At 33.5% G+C, this 17,946-nt stretch overlaps 1 protein-coding gene across 3 annotated transcripts in view; it reads left to right on the top strand.

Annotated features, from left to right (window-relative positions):
• LOC119641246 (calcium-transporting ATPase sarcoplasmic/endoplasmic reticulum type) overlaps positions 1-15,406 on the top strand; it is a 28,522-nt gene extending 13,116 nt beyond the window's left edge. The window contains exons 2-9 of one of the 3 annotated variants that reach the window (XM_038039822.1): positions 19-36; positions 110-192; positions 1,108-3,279; positions 3,344-3,459; positions 5,042-5,278; positions 5,396-5,513; positions 5,614-5,731; positions 14,819-15,406. In XM_038039822.1, the coding sequence (XP_037895750.1) occupies positions 19-36; positions 110-192; positions 1,108-3,279; positions 3,344-3,459; positions 5,042-5,278; positions 5,396-5,513; positions 5,614-5,731; positions 14,819-14,847 (2,891 nt within the window). In that variant the 3' untranslated portion in view covers positions 14,848-15,406. Of the gene's footprint in view, positions 1-18; positions 37-109; positions 193-1,107; positions 3,280-3,343; positions 3,460-5,041; positions 5,279-5,395; positions 5,514-5,613; positions 5,991-13,106; positions 13,179-14,818 lie in introns of those variants that run through there. The other 2 variants (XM_038039823.1, XM_038039821.1) reach the window with 2 other exon arrangements.
• The last annotated feature ends 2,540 nt before the right edge of the window (positions 15,407-17,946 follow it).

The following is a 17,946-nucleotide window of genomic DNA, read 5'->3' as shown; positions in this document are numbered from 1 at the left end:
TCCATTTCGATTTTACAGAACTACCCACCGAAGAAGGTTAGTTATTATTTTTGATTGTCTTTTTAATATTAAAGCTTCGCATAAATTATACTCTTATCCTTAATTATAGGAAAAACCATTTGGCAGCTGGTGTTAGAACAATTTGATGATCTTCTTGTTAAAATTTTGCTTCTAGCTGCTATTATCTCTTTTGTAAGTTATGTTTTTAATATTTCTCCAATTTATCACTAAAAGCCACTCTAAACATTGCTTCCTTGTGTTATTTCGTAGTAGAAACGCTTTAGTTCCTATCGAAATTGGAGCTTGTTTACCATGCGAAGCTTTCTGTCCGATTTTATGTGGTCGCCAAAAGTTATAGCGTTATTGGTTATAGCCCAAGAGTATAAAACTTCGGCTCTGGTATTTTTGATGAGGCGTTTTGAAATTAAAAATTGCGTTTTTCCGCTTTATATAAAATATGGTTTATTTTTGCAGAAGCAAAAGCATTTTGTTTTAGGATGGAATTATACATAATACCAACTAACTCCCACTCATAGCGGCACATAAGCTTAGAATAGATTTTTTATTTGTATTAGCACAATGGAAAAGTGCTATGCGAACGGAGAAGCATGTGCAAAATATTGCCTATGTTTGTTAGATCTCCCAGCTATGATAACTTGCTAGTTGCTAGGTCTCAATAACAGGAACACTTTTGAGTTTCGTACGTACCTGCGATTTTAAACCGGAAACAGCGGATGTCCAAAGGGAAGAGTACGACGAATTTAGCCAACTCAGCCTGGGACCTAACATTGATACAAGAGACGCATGTGGGTCTGTCTGTGATGCGTATTTTTGAGTATTAGAAAGACAATGGCAAACAACAAGGGTTTGTTCATTTTAAAACGGAGAAGAGAACTAACTGATGGGATAAAAAATAACTTAAAGAAGTTGTAGAAACCTCGGAAACTTTCTTAATGACTGATCTACTGCCAATTCCAATGGTCAGAAGTCTCAAATTTGCTAACTCTTTTTAGGCGAGAAATACTCGGGAAGCCGTTTTATTCTTTCCCACATAACGTCCTAATATTGTACAATGGTCAATAATGTGCTGTCTTTTGAATTTTTTAGGTCTTAGCACTTTTTGAGGAACACGAAGATACGTTCACTGCATTTGTAGAACCGTTAGTTATTTTACTTATTTTAATAGCGAATGCTGTGGTGGGTGTGTGGCAAGAGAGAAATGCCGAATCCGCTATCGAGGCTCTTAAAGAGTATGAACCGGAGATGGGTAAAGTTGTCCGTCAGGACAAATCGGGCATTCAGAAAATTAGAGCGAAGGAAATCGTACCCGGCGACATTGTTGAGGTGTCGGTCGGTGACAAAATTCCGGCCGACATTCGCATCACTCAAATTTTCTCCACTACCCTGCGCATAGATCAGTCAATTCTGACTGGTGAATCGGTGTCCGTTATAAAACACACTGATCCTGTGCCCGATCCCCGCGCTGTTAATCAAGACAAAAAGAACATTTTGTTTTCTGGTACAAATGTCGCTGCTGGCAAAGCTCGTGGAGTTGTCATTGGCACTGGTCTTAATACTGCCATTGGTAAGATCAGAACCGAAATGTCCGAAACTGAAGAAATAAAAACACCCTTGCAACAGAAATTGGATGAATTCGGCGAACAATTGTCAAAAGTTATTTCCATCATTTGCGTTGCTGTCTGGGCCATAAACATTGGCCACTTTAACGATCCCGCTCACGGCGGTTCTTGGATTAAAGGTGCCATCTACTATTTCAAGATTGCCGTCGCTTTGGCTGTAGCCGCTATTCCCGAAGGTTTGCCTGCCGTTATTACAACATGTCTGGCTTTGGGCACTCGCCGTATGGCCAAAAAGAATGCCATTGTACGCTCTTTGCCGTCTGTAGAAACATTAGGTTGTACCTCTGTGATTTGTTCAGATAAGACCGGCACTTTGACCACCAATCAAATGTCAGTTTCACGTATGTTCGTTTTTGAAAAAGTTGAAGGCAACGACAGCAGTTTCTTGGAATTTGAATTAACTGGTTCTACTTACGAACCAATTGGTGAACTTTTCTTAAATGGACAAAGAGTGAAAGCTTCTGAATATGATGTTATGCAAGAATTATCTACAATTTGCATTATGTGTAATGACTCCGCCATCGATTTTAACGAGTTCAAACAAGCTTTTGAAAAGGTAGGCGAAGCAACTGAAACCGCTTTGATTGTATTGGCAGAGAAATTGAATCCCTTCAGTGTTAACAAGAGCGGTTTGGATCGTCGTTCGTCCGCTATTGCTGTTCGCCAGGAAATTGAAACTAAGTGGAAGAAGGAATTCACCTTGGAATTTTCGCGCGATCGTAAATCCATGTCTTCCTATTGCACTCCACTTAAGGCTTCTCGTTTGGGAACTGGACCTAAATTATTTGTTAAGGGTGCTCCCGAAGGTGTTTTGGAACGTTGCACACATGCACGCGTCGGTACTTCTAAGGTTCCCCTTACAAGCGCCTTAAAGAGCAAGATTTTGACCCTTACTGGTCAATACGGTACTGGCAGGGATACATTGCGTTGTTTGGCTTTGGCTGTTGCCGATAGCCCTATGCGTCCCGATGAAATGGATTTGGGCGACTCTACTAAATTCTATCAATATGAGGTTAATTTAACTTTCATTGGCGTTGTAGGCATGTTGGATCCCCCACGTAAAGAAGTATTCGATTCGATTGTTCGTTGCCGCGCTGCTGGTATCCGCGTTATTGTTATCACTGGTGACAACAAGGCCACCGCCGAAGCTATCTGCCGTCGTATTGGCGTGTTTACTGAAGACGAAGATACTTATGGAAAATCTTATTCAGGTCGTGAATTCGACGACTTGCCACCTTCAGAACAGAAGGCTGCTTGCGCCAGAGCCCGTTTATTCTCCCGTGTAGAGCCCCAGCACAAATCCAAAATTGTTGAATATTTGCAAAGCATGAATGAAATCTCCGCGATGACAGGTGATGGTGTAAATGATGCGCCTGCTTTGAAGAAGGCCGAAATCGGTATCGCTATGGGTTCTGGTACTGCGGTCGCCAAATCTGCTGCTGAGATGGTATTGGCTGACGATAACTTTTCCTCCATTGTGGCTGCCGTTGAGGAAGGTCGCGCCATCTACAACAACATGAAACAATTTATCCGCTATTTGATCTCATCCAACATTGGTGAAGTAGTTTCTATTTTCTTGACTGCTGCTCTTGGCCTTCCTGAGGCTTTGATTCCAGTACAGCTATTGTGGGTCAATTTGGTAAGTTTTAGAAAATTGTCTGGCCGAAGATGCTTTAAAAGTTAAAAACGTGTTTTATGCGCAGGTTACTGATGGTCTACCGGCTACTGCTCTTGGTTTTAATCCACCTGATTTAGATATTATGGAGAAACCACCACGTAAAGCCGATGAAGGTCTGATTTCCGGCTGGTTGTTCTTCCGGTAAGTCAAATCAATTTCTTACATTTAATGCTTACAATTTATTATTGTCGAAGCTTTTTATAAATACTGAATGCGATGCTTGTAATCCAAAATCCATTAGTTACTTACTTAGTTCTTCGTTAAAAGACAACATTTTTATACGATTTTCACTTCAAATGGGTAAAGCGTGTTTAGTTCAGTTATTAAAATCACCTTAGAATTGCACGTAACTGATTAGCTCTTAAGACAATTAATTCTTCAAGGGCAACCTTCATCAGATGGCGGATTACATGTCACATCCGTCCGATACACCGAGCCAAAGATATCCAGCTCTTCTATTTTTTCTATAAGAAGAAAACGGGCACTTTCTAAAAAGAACTCATAGCCGATGAAATAATTGCCAAAAACCGCCCTTTTTGATCCTATTAGATGCGGTATAAAGAAGTATTAAGCACATGATGAAGAATACGCGGCAACTTGCAATTTTCCGCAATATATTCCATTGTCCGCATATGATAGCGAGTGTATATATCACGTCGGTGAGCATGATATCTTTCGATCAGGAAATTTGATTAATTTGCAAAGACAGCTGAAGCTTATTCCGTTTCATTCCACTCTTTAATAAGTATTATTATTGTTATTATTATTATAAATTTAGCCAGAGAATAAATTCTAAGACTAAAGTCTTTTAAGCACTAGCATCTAGGGCTATCGGCTTTTATTAAAAACTCTACCGCACTTGAGGTTTGAACCCACGACTATTGAGTTGCTAGTCGAGACTCTTGCCTACTCGGCCACTCAGGCGGATCTTTTAATAAGTAGAGACATAAACAAGTAGGAAAACTATATTCGGCCACGACCGAATCTTTTTTATACCCACCACGGTTCGATACTGGCCAATCATATGTAGACGTTATGTCGTGTCTGAAGCTTCTTCACGGGTTCTGCAAATGTTTTGATAAAGACATGAAATTTCATTATTCTACAGTAGGCCCTCCGATTTGTTTGCATCCCTGTGCAGAATACAAATGCAAATTATTTATCGGTGTATCTGTTGTGGTTCATAAGTAACGGCCAGCAAAGCGCGTTGTTTTATTTTTAAAAACACGAGTGATCTAAGATAATATTGGGTTACTTTGGACGTGCATTTGGCTCAATATGTGCAAGAACTTTCGAGCTTTGAGCCAGTTGACGCTGCATTTTTGCAAGCAGGACAATGTTTACCACAGACATTATACAGGCGAACGGACAGGCTTAAGTCGATTCGGAGCTTGATGCTCAGCCAGAATATATTGATTTTATGCGATCTCTGAGGTTTTTTGCTGGACATTGCGAAAATTTTTACAAAATGAATATGCACCACTTTCTTCGGCAATGGGTATAAAAAGAAATTAAACGGATCTTCTATATAACCGTAAAAATCACATAAAAAATACAAATAGAAATGTACGAAGATTTGCGTTCCAAGTTAATTGATGTACTTTGGAGAAAGACGAATTATGGGTTTTACGTATTTGCAACTGTAACAGTATTTTTAAAAATTGTGAGACTCTTAAGCGAAGAAGAACCAAATGTAGCGATAAGTCATTCTGTTGTATTTTAGTTATATGGCCATTGGTGGTTATGTTGGTGCTGCTACCGTCGGTTCTGCTGCTTGGTGGTTCGTATTCTGTGACGATGGTCCTAAATTGTCCTACTGGCAATTAACTCATCATTTGTCTTGCTTGGGCGGCGGCGAAGAATTCAAAGGTGTTGATTGTAAAATCTTCAGTGATCCACATGCTATGACCATGGCATTATCTGTATTGGTAACCATTGAAATGCTTAACGCCATGAACAGGTAAATTCTATGGAAAATGAAACGCAAATGTTAGAATTTATCATCACATCATTAACGCTTTACATTGGCGTTTTTGCGATAATTTTGCCTTAATATCACAATTTATTATTATTACAGCTTGTCAGAAAATCAGTCGTTGATTACAATGCCACCATGGTCTAATATGTGGTTAATTGGCTCGATGGCCTTGTCTTTCTCGTTGCACTTTGTCATCCTCTATGTCGAAGTCTTATCTGTGAGTGTACTTTTGTTATTACATATCTCATAATTTCAATTTTTTTTTTTTTTTTTTTTTTGTTTATCATAAATATTATTTGATTTACTTTTTTATATAGACTGTGTTCCAAGTAACACCTTTGTCTGGCGATGAGTGGATGACTGTGATGAAATTCTCAATTCCTGTAGTTTTATTAGATGAAACTCTTAAATTTGTCGCTAGAAAGATCGCAGACGGTGAGAGTCCCATTTATAAAATGCATGGGATTATTCTTATGTGGGCCGTATTTTTCGGCCTATTGTTTGTTCCGCACTTTTAAATTAATTAAGTCTAAAAATAATGCAGTTCGTTCTTATTTTATTATTATTATTTTTTTTTTAACAATAACAAAAAGAAAAAAGCAAAATGAAAGAAACCCTAATTAATTCAATATTTAAATTTGTTTCGTGCGCCTATACTTACCAGCTACATACACACTTTTTTACACTCACTGCTTTATACCGTATTTTACCTTATTTTTATATGTTTTTTTCTATTTCCTTCTTACCTTCATCCAAACGGAATACAAAAGCAAACCTGAAACAAAAGTTAAATAACCAAAAATCGTACACAACAAGAAGAAAACACTGCTACAAATCTACATAAATAACAAATTTACGTTTAAGACGGTTTTTTTTTCTAATATTAACGTTGTTTTTTTTTTTTTTTTTTTAAGTGATATCGTATTAATATTTAACTAATATTAAGAAAAAATCGTTGACAAGAAAGGAGTTAAACTAAAATAATGTTAACTATAAATAATTTTTCTTTTAAATTTATCATTTAATTGTATGTACGTTTGGAGTTCGTTTGAATCTCTGTTAAATTTTTTTATTGCTTCATATCATATTTAAAAAGAGTTATTGATTGCGCTATTTTAACTCCCAAGCAAGCTGTTGCTTCTGCAAAGGCTTTATTCTATTCAATTTTGCTTTACCCTTAGAAAACTCTTCTATGCGAAAGAGGCAAGTTTTTTTTTTCTTTGTAGGTCTTTTGTAGTTTGAATTTTATTTAATTTGAAAAAAAAAAAAAAAATTATTTAGCAATAAATACATTTGTAGGTAGGTATAGTTATGTTAATAGTTGATGATGATGGCAATAAGTCAAAAATTATGATCATGATTTACACTTAAAAGTTGAAAACAAAACGTATATAATAAAATCAATTAAACATTTTTTATAACAATAATAAAAAAACAAAACAATCTAATCTCATCCAAAAGCTTTATAAAATAGTCATAGAAATCAGAGAGGCTCTCTCTTTAACGATGTGGAAGATTTTTTTTTTTTTGTTCGATTTTAGATCACTATAATTAGACCTGTCTGTAATTGATTATTGTAAAATATATAGAGGACACAGCAAGAGATAGGAGGAAGCAATTTTTTTTTTTTTTTTGGGGTTTATAATTTTCCTTTCCCTTCCATGACGCGCTTATATCCGAGCGCATTCACATAAACCTCGATTTTTTCTTTTTTGTGATAAGGTGGCAATATATTTTCTATATACTTTATAACTGTGGACAATTTTTTTCAACTTTCTGTTAGAAAATCTTTTATTTAGATCTAAAAGTTCCTTTCTAGGACGCAACCAAGAGAATTCGTAATTTACTTAGTTTTCTATCTCAAATATATGTCGTCCCTTTTTTGAAACGATATGAGGCTATGAGGCTAACGGGTTTCGCCGCATAATACTGTACCATGAGTAAGTGTAATCAATGGAAAAGGCCACCTGAGTGTTCTTGACCTTTGATCTTAATGATTATTGAAATAAAACACTCAAAAGAGATAAGGAAAGTCAACGATCAGAGCAAACATAAAAGATTGCGCGCCAAAGGGTGTTGAAAAAAGGCGAATCAATGCATAACTACTACGTAATAGGTACAATTTTTGTCGTGTTCTTTTTTACACGGTTTTTCACTACATACCAATTTTATTTTATGAGAACAAGAACCACGTGAAGACAATGCACACTGAAAGTAGATCAGTGGTCCTTGTAATTTCGGTTGGATGGTAAAATCAAGTAGACTTTCTTAGGTATAGTAAATTGCAATTTCCTTTCTCGGGCATTCTTTTGATGGGGCGAACAGTTATGAAAACAATGAGTCTTCCAAAATTTCTACGGTATTAGCGATTTCTTCAGCTTTTCTCTCATGATACAATAAAATCGTGCAATTTCAAAAAATTTATATGTATCCTCATATATCATTATAAGAATAAATTTATGCCGGATCTACTTTAGAATCACAGCTGATCGTTGCATACCCTTTGAGTATCTGATCCTCTTTAGAAGTGCTTTTCCTTCGCATATACCTTAAATTATTCCTACTGTTTAACCCAATAATTTAATGGAATCTTGCAAATTTAATTTAAAAAAATTTTCCGATAGATTTTTGTTAGATCATTATTTACTTACATGACATATTTAATACAGAATGACACAAAGAGTACCTCGATTTTATAACATTAATTATAAAGAAAATCATAATAAAAAAAAATTAATTAAGTTAATACTCAAATTTACAAAAATTGATTTCCTTACATGTCCCTTGAAATTCGTTAGGTTGATGGGAGGTTATTGGAAATATCTTTTGAAAAAAAAAACGTACATGCATATGGAACTCTTGTTACCACACTAAAGGAGCATAATTATTATTATTATTATTATTTTTTTTTTGTTACTGAAAATCTATAAAAAACAACGTTCAATTTAAAAAAAAAAAAAGATATAAGGAGAACAGGATTATAGTAGATTTGTAGTAAAAGTCAGTCGGTTACCATTTTGGAGTGACTTTAACATGTATATTGAAAAATTGTTATTCAATCTTTAAAGGGTAATATCGGCAATGTGTGCAGCAAACATAGGGAAGTTTTCCAAATATTTATATAAAAAAATTTACAAAAGTTTATTAATATCCCGGGCCTTATATATGAAAGTAAAAATTCTAAAATACATAAAAAAAAATTTATCAGATTTTTCAAAAATATAATAAAGGTTTGACAACACTAGCAAAGCAGTCCCCCTTTTCGGAACAGCTTCTCCCAGTTTACCACTGCAAGCCATAATTTTGCAAAAATTCGAACATTTTTCGAAAACACGGCCCAAAATCTAGTAAGCGTGGGGAGTGTCTTCACAAAATTCTTTGAAAAAGAAATATCGCTATTTTGAATGTCTTCTTGCAAGACGTTTCTCGAGAATCGGCAAATTTTAATTTACGCTCCCCCGATGACCCTTTTTTAAAGCTGCAATTCAAATTCGAACGCCGTCAGATGAAAATTGAAAGATAGCGCTGTGTTAAACTGGAACAATAAGATCAATGCAAAATCGTGTTTTGGATATTTAGGGGATCATTGCAGCCAATAGGACCAAAACAGTAGAAGGTCACAAAGCGATATTACCTAGCACTTATGAGCCTAGTGAAGCTACAAGTTATTTTAACGAAATCCATTAGAAGGTTTATCTTGAATAGACCCTCTTTCATTGTGACGGTGTACTTCAAATTAGATAAAATCGTGTCACGTGCGTCTTACAGTAGTTAGCGAAACTAAATTGCATAATTTAAACATAAATACATCCGTACGTACGAAAGAAATGGGTTTGTTTTTCCGTTAAGGTCTAAAGAATTCCATTTTTCTTTGCTACTTACTGTGGGTAAACGTACTTACAACTTATATATATTGTGAATGTTTTTCGTTTTTTTTTTTTTTTATTTGCATTTTTTTGTGTTTGTACTCCAAACAAATCGATATCTCAATTATACATTCGGCAGGTCAAATAAATGGTGTGCCAAAATGAGCTAAGGTTTTAATCTCTTAACCAAATATTTTTTTTATATATGATAATTGACAATAGTTGCGCTTTACTATAAATATTTGTATTGAGGTTATGTGTTTTACAAACAAAACTATATTTCCTTTATGTTTTCCCAAGAAAAACAAAAAAAAAAAAAAAATTCAGTTTATTTTGGTACACTTTTGTAGTTCAACATATTAGGGTTTTCTTTACGTGCGTTTTTATTTTCATTTCGGTTTTGTATAATAGCAGTAGTATTAAATTAAAAATATTATTGTTATACATATATATATACACACACATATATGTAAAAGAAACAAACGTAACTATCGTTACACTACAATTGTGTAGGCATATGGAAAAAGAAGAAGAAGATAAAGCAAATGTAACACTTGTTAATGAAAACAAAAAAAAAAAAGTGTTTAAAATGTTGTATATGTGTATGTTGTCTTCTTTTTTCTTTTTCGTGCACTAAAATATGTTAGACAAACCGTGCATACACAATTTAGTTATCTATAATATAAAAAATACACAAAATAATAAGAACTGGAATAATAAAAAAAAACACAATATATATATATACACCAACAACAGCAACAACAACAACAACAACACATGTAAATTATTCATTAATAGTCAAAACATAAGCCTTTATTCAATAAGGCTGCAGAGAATGATAAATTAATTAAAAGAAGTTTTTAAAGTTAAACATTATATAAAGAAAAAAAAAAAACAAAAAAAAAAGAATAAATAAAATTATTAAATATTTTAAGGTAATTTTTTATGTGTTTAACAAAGCAAATAGAAAAACAGGTCGTAACTTAATTTTAATATGTTTATTTTAAATATAATTTTCACAGAGAAACACATCCATGATCAGAACTTCATAAATATAAATTCATTTAAGATTACGATGATTACTGAAGTTTAAGGAAAATAGTTAAAAAATATATTGTATCTTCAGACCATTTATCCAATGAAGATCGCGACTATCAAGCCAGTGCTCGAGAATTCAAATCTGAAGTACCGTACAGTTTTCTTTGGTCATATACTATGGTGAGTGCTCTGCCGGTAAAAGCTCTTACTGATTGAGCACACATCCAGTACGTCGCCGTCATCACCTTCCTATTTCTTTCTTTCTTATATTAAACGAAAACCATTAAAAAACCATTAAAAGAAATTTGTTAGGGATCCTTTCAAAAATTCGAAAATGTCGGAAAAGACTATCGATTGATTTTTTTTTTTTTTTTTGACTAAGAATGAGAATTTTTTACGCTATTCCAATCTTCCATAAATGTTTCGAAACTATTCTGAGGTCACTTTTCAAAACCCTCAAATGGCGGTCAATGCTTTGATTAATATAATAAAATGGTTGATCCATCACATCAGGCAGCATTTCTGAGATACAAAGAAAGAAAAAAAACATTACATGCATTTTCGCTTACTTTGCTCCTTCATCACAACAGTTGCAGGTATCTTGTAGGGGCCCATAAAATCCAAGACTTACTTCTTAATATACATCATCCTTCAGTTTTTTATTAAATTAACTGGCGAGCGAGAAGGTCATTGTAACAAAGTCTGCTGCATGTGTGCGACCACGAGTACAAAAATTAAAAATTCCCCATAATTATATGCTAAACTTTTCATTTTTTAAGTAAACGCCAGCAATTCTAGCCACCTCGGTCGCCGACCTTTCGTTTAAAATAACCCGCCTTAATGCGGACCTTTGCTTCAGATTAATGAATTCTTAATTGACGATGTCGGGTCGCTGTTCATGCTATATAAGAAGTAGCGTGTTTTTTTTTTTTTGGTGCCAATACCAATGTATGTATGTAATGTAGACTCACAACTATTCGAGACTTTCGTAGTAGAAAACAAGCATGAAAGATGTATTCGTCTTTGGCATTTTCGATACCCACCAGCTCATATAAGCATGTGAACGGATTGCATGATTGCTTAGACTTTCTCTCTCCGACATTTTATATCGACTGTAAGTTACAGTTTTTTACTCATTACAGAGTTGATTGATTGCAAGTGGATCAAGTCTATATTCCAAATCACTCACAATCAGTTGAAACGATTCATATATTTAAGATATGCCAGGTTTTGATTTTCTATCTCAAGATTTCCATTATCGTGAAATAAATAGTTTCGAAAATGGAAAGATGTCATCTAAATATCCATGAGTGAAATTCGGAAGTTCTTGCGCCTCATGCGACTGCGAGTGAGCGGGAAGCAATGTAATCTGGAAAGGGGCGTTTGTCCGTCCAAAACAGTTGTGGCTATAGTTATTGATTTTTGTATTTAATCTGCAAATTGCTTTTTTCGCCACAACTTCTTCATTTCACACATAACCTGACGATCTCCTCTTACTCTTACTCTTGAAATCTCGTATCTTTCATATCCATATTGTTGTTGTTACTGATATTAGATGAGAAATTAGTAAGAAAATAATATCAGTCTTGAACACAGAATTTTTAATGCCGAAAATTGCATTGTGGGTATATGAGCGGGATAATCACATCTTTTGTTGGGCTGTTTGTTTTTGTTTTGGATGATGTCACCAAACATTTGCTACAGATTACAAGTTGGTTAGTCCTTTGTTTGCTGTTGGCATGGCTGTGGCCACGCCATCCATTTCGAGCTTGATCTGTATATGCAGCATATATGATCCATGCCATAAGTCAGATTTCTAGCTTCATTTTTATGGCTGTTAAAATTCCAAAACTTAAAGGGCAGATACGCAGACGGAAAGTCTGAAGGAGACACAGGAGCATAAACTTTCAACCGTATCAAAATTCAGGTCTAGTTAAAAACACGTACACACATATCCTTTACAAGGAGGCTGGCGGGTATGCCAAATTTATTAAATGAAAGTGTATCCGTATTCTTTACGTGGGATTAATGAAGACTGAGATCATGTGTCGAAAGTTGGCTTCAAAACCTTAGCCCACTTTGAGAAAGCTCTTATTCTTTCTTCAGCAAGAAGTGCAATAAATAGCTTGTCCGGGGCAGTTTTCTTTTACCTAAAGAAGCTCTAGACCTAAACTTGGAAAATTTTTTTTAATTCAGGTTTATTCAGATAATTGGAAAAGTCATCGTTTGAAATAGTGAACCTACTCGTTGCTAAGATTTGGACGATGTACCTTAAATAGAAGATTTCATATTAAATGCATAAAGTCAGACGATAATTCATTATTCTCATAACATTTAGTACATAACACACATGCACATAAACACTTAGTTAAAATATATAGAAGACTTATGTATTTATCCAACCAAGACTTCAAATGAAACTCAAGCATTTTATATGTAAAAATTACGAAAAAAGAAAAAACAAAAAAAAAAAAACAAAAAAAGACGTTTAGATTGTATAGTTATCGTTTCAGTTTATTTAAATAATTTTCAGTAGAAAAGCAAACGTAAGAAAACAAATTTCTCTCTATCTCTCTCTTTTTTCAATTTGCTCCAAGAGTTGCTATCACTAACAATACATTAACCTATATTGGCTTTTTCCTTTTAATAATTTAAAACAAAAAAAAAAAAGAAAAAGAAGAGAACATGCTATCATCATTTCCGCCGATGATGGACATGTGGGCTTGAAAGCCAAAAGATTGCTGGTAAAAGCTCAAAGAATAAAAATGTTACTTAACTTTGTTAATGCAGGTAATGTTTGGTAACTTAATGAAATTACTAAACCATCTTGTTTGAGAATTTTATTGATTTTATTTTAAAACTGATTTCATCTTTTTTCTCTTTCTTGATTAATTTCCATTCTACAGTTAATCCCAACTTCCATTAAATTGCGAAAAAAAGAGAAACATAAAAAGAACTTATATAAAAAAAAAAAAAAATCTGCCCCCTTCTTCCCTGACAGTCAAGCACACTCCTGCTCTATCTTTCTCAAGCGTCAGTCAGTGTTGCTTTTAAGCACTTGTTTAAAAAGGCAATCCCTCAACCCACACCTGAATCCCCCGATGTATTTCAATTATAAAGAGATTTTATAATAATTAATTAATTAATTTAAGATGCTAGCTGCTTAAGTAATATATATATATATATATATAAAAAAAACAAAAAACAAAAAAAAACAATAAACAAAACAACAAAAACGAAATTAATCGCAGATACCAAAAATAACAAAAAAAGAAAGAGAAAGCAAACGAATATAAAAACCGCAACGGCGAACACGAATCATTATTGTTGTTATATTTTTGAAAATCATCTTTTTTTTTTTCAACAAAAATCTAAAAACATTAAATAAAAAACAAAATACAATATCATACCTCCCCCTGCACACGAAATCGCTTTAAGGTTATTATATGCAAACGATGATTTTATTTTCATTTTATTTTAGAAACAAGCAAACACACTATTAAATACCCTACACCACCTGCATCTATTCATGTAACGCCTTTTCAAAATAGGACCTTATACGGAAAGTGGGCCCAAACAGTGAAAAGATCACTGAGGTTGCTATTATTATTATTGCTATTGTTATTAATTTAGCCAGAGAAATGAAAACTCTTCGTAAGCAAAATGCAAGAGAAAAAACTCGAGCCCCTGCTAGCGAGGAACATAGATAAACGAATAGATCTTCACGATCAAGGCCAGATGAAACTACCATAAAGTGCTGGACTTACTTGTTTTTAAAAACTCGTCTAAACGAAAATCGTGTGAAGTGAAAAATAATATATAAAGACAAAATAGATATGCTAAAGATTCGATAACAACAGATATGAGATGAGAAAAAGTAATGGTGAGGTTTCCATAAAAAGAACGATCAGCATCGAGATCTATACAAGATAGAATTTTACTTCTCTCAAGTGTAGCGCTTATGATAACAATAACCATTTTACTGGAAAAATCCGATACATTCTGCTTTTTCACTTGAGATGTTGGCCACGTTTCTAATATCGTTCGCTTGCGAAAATCGTGTAAAAGTGAAATCGAGTTAAACCGAATTAAGGCACTGTAGCAATGGGATGCTTTGGTCTCTTCGGCTTTTCAATGAATAGCAAGCACATAAGCTTTTATCGGTGGTGGTTAGGGAAAAATTGTAGAAAAAAAAAAAAACAAAACAAGAGTAATATATGAGTGACTTTTAATTTAGTAATAATTGCTTTTGATCGACTCCAAAGGAAAATGCGTCTATTTCCTGCATTATTTTTTGTTGTGTTATTCATATTATACCAGAGCGAGAAGTATGGCTTTGGTCTGGTTTGGCGATTACATTTTACTTTTTACAGCTTCTACTACACACAACCCAACTCAAGTGTAGATATCAAATTAATAATAATCCCCCTATCCGTACTTAAATGGCCGCAAAGTTATTTCCCCCGCTAATTTTTTGGAATTTGAAGCCTTGAAGCCTTAAAGCCAGAAAGCCGAATTAAATAACAATTTCATTATCTTTATTTGTAAACATGTGATAATTCTTTATTCTTTTATTTTATTTTCTTCAAATTTCTCAACAAAATTTCATTTCGTGCAGTTCCCGAGGTTGTTGTCGACAAGTGGTAATGATCTGCATCATAAAAATAATAAAGTGTAAAAAACAAAAACAAACAAAAAAAGTAAATAAAATATTAAACAATACTTTGATTTCTTAAATTAAAAAGAAAAAAAAAAAAGAAACAGAAAAAGGAAAAAGGAAAAAAAAAATCAAACGACTTATTTAAGTAAAACAACCAACACTGCAGACAGACAGACAGACAGACAGACTTGTATTGTTTATCCCTTTAGTCTTACTGCTCTACACTATCCATATACTGTTACGTTTACTACTGCTACAGTTATAGTGTCCAGTAAAGGAACAACAACAACAATAAGAACAACAAGAACAACAATAACAACAACAACTGTCGAAATGTTTCCCTCGTTAAAGGTGAACGGTATTTGAATATTATTTTATGTAATAATTTATTTTTTTTTTTTTTTTAATTTTTTTTAATTTTCTTTTTTTTTTCTTTTTTGTTGTTTTTTTGTTCAAATTTTATTTTAATGTACTGTTATAAATGTGTTATAAACTGCTATAAACATATAGAAAAAATATATAGTAACGGTAGATGAAAACCATGAAAGTATATACATACATACGTATACATATATAAACTATAAACTATTTGTAAAGAAATTGTTGTTCCATTTATGTGTGTGTGCGTGTGTATGGATTTGAATGCATACATGCGCACAACAAAGCAATATCAATAGCGACAACAATTAAAAGTAAACACTTTACTTCGTAACTACACATATACGTGCATAAAAGAGATTTTTAGTGAATTTTAAGTTTAAATAAAGTATTCGCGCCAAAAAAAAAAAAAAAAAAACAAAAACAAAATAAAAACATAAATAAAAACCTAGTAATATATACCAGAGTATATAAACAAAAGCAAATAAAACCACAAAAAATATTAATAAAAATTTTAAAAAAATGTAAAAAATATTAAAAAAAAAAACACATAAACTATGTTTCATTTTAATGCGAGTCCATCTTTGACTTCTTTAATAGCGTTAGGTAAGTAGCATTAAAATAAATAAACGATGATTTAGAAAAGAAATGACATCCATTATGCTATTGACTTTATATATATATAAAGTGTACAAGCGCTCCCTATATAATATTCTCCTCTTGACAAATCGTCATTACATCAATACCATTTTCCCCTTTTTAATACTCAAAAATTAGGATTTTAGCATTCTAAAGGTCTATGCGGAAATTTTAAACTATATGGGACAATTCTTTGACCTCATTCCCGTATATAGGTTTGGATAAAAGATAATCCAGATTTTTATTTGTAATATATTGTGATAAAAATTGCTTCAGCATAACGCTTTGCTTGTCTATTGCACTAAGTTCGAATCAAATGTGTCTATTTTGCGGGCCCCTTGCGGCGCAAGAATTGTTGCGAACATCAACAGCCTTGTAATAGGGTTGCATTGCTTATGAAAAAGCTGATCCATGGTTTGCAACGCTTGCACTTGTCGACTTACACCATTTTGTATGACCTTATACCTGCACCACTTACGGGTATAATAACTTCGTACGGATGTATGATAGATTCAGAAAGACTTAGGATACACCCATCTTCTATTAAATTCTGATCTGATTCATTGCTACTATCTCTGAATCGATTTAAGCCTGCCTGCCTGTCTTGTCTGTCGCCTCAATCTCTTGTGTTTAAGCTACAGGTAGCAATTTTGAAAATATTTTGATTTGGCCTAAGGGCGAATGTTATGTTATGCGGAATGCGTGATATGGTTCTAATCGGGTTACTATTTCGACCGCTTACCATATAACAGCTTAGTGTGAAACGCTGTTGTATTAATGGTTGTACTAAACGAAGTGATGTAGGTGTAGATGTAATGATGCGATTTGGACCACTTTACTCTCTTTACATTTTTTTTTAGGCCTTTTTTTATTGATTTAAAAAGTTCCTATACAAGCAAAAAATTATTTAGAAATGTGGTTAAAAAGCTCTTTCCCCGAAGATGGTTGTCTATCAATAATATAAGTGTTTTGAAGGTTGCACGTGTTTTCTTCCAAACCATATTTTCAAGTTGGCCGCGCTTGAGCTTCCCCAATTTCTATTCGATTATTGCCAATTTTGTAACTGTAACGAATGAATATTTTTTCGTAAGTGGGCCAACACCAAAGGATCGATTACAACATATAGAAAAAGGCTTCGTATATCTTTTACCTTCTAACTTTTATTAGACCAATCGATTCAGAATCACTTTCTGAATCACTTTAAGAATCGATCTAAGCTTGTCTGCCTGCTTGCCCATGCTTGATGCTCGTTCATGCATTTTTGGGTTAATTTTGATTGGCGCACTGAAGTGCTTTGGCATCGGATCATTTTTTCGCTCACTTTTCATCTAACACTTTACTTTGTAAGGGCTTTGTAAGATAAATAACTGTATTAAGCGAGCTGATGTACGAGTATTTAACGACAGGGCTTGGCCTACTATAATGTTTTCACTTTCACTTGCTGCTTTAAACAAATGTTTTATTATAATTCTTACATTTATGCATACATTCGATATTAGACTAATGGTCCTTGTGAATGTGGTGCCTATTAGACGACTGTATGTGTATTGTGCTTCTGTAAGTAATGCGTAATCCTACTACTTACTCTTACAGATTAACGAGGAAAACACAAGGTGCTCTGATTGCTTTTTTAAGCGCAAAATTTAAGTTCGTACGAACTATGTTCAATGAATTCAACTTTAATTCTTAAATTATATTTACACTGTTCCTATATGGTTTTAATGAAATCAATTTTCATTCTCATTATCGAAATATCGCAGTATATTCACTTTGTTAGAACGTTTGCAACATTCAAAAGAAGGCTTCAACATACATATATATTCTTGATCAACACCAAATGTCGAATCCGTTTAAGTATGTCCGTCTGTCTGTCTGCGTAATGTCTGTGGTAAATATTCAGCTGGTAGTAGAAGATGGGACACCAGCTTCAAATTTGCCGGCAACGTTGAAAGGAAATCAGATGAATTTCTCTTAAAAATTTTAATGATCAAATTAAACCAAAGACACTTTGTATTGTTAGAGCTACAATGTCTCCACCTTGTTCTTTATTTATTTATTTATTTATTTAT

The sequence above is a fragment of the Glossina fuscipes genome, unplaced genomic scaffold (genome assembly GCF_014805625.2).
Source record: "Glossina fuscipes isolate IAEA_lab_2018 unplaced genomic scaffold, Yale_Gfus_2 147, whole genome shotgun sequence".
Classification (NCBI taxonomy): Eukaryota; Metazoa; Arthropoda; class Insecta; order Diptera; family Glossinidae; genus Glossina; species Glossina fuscipes.
This window is presented reverse-complemented; position numbering and strand designations above follow the sequence as displayed.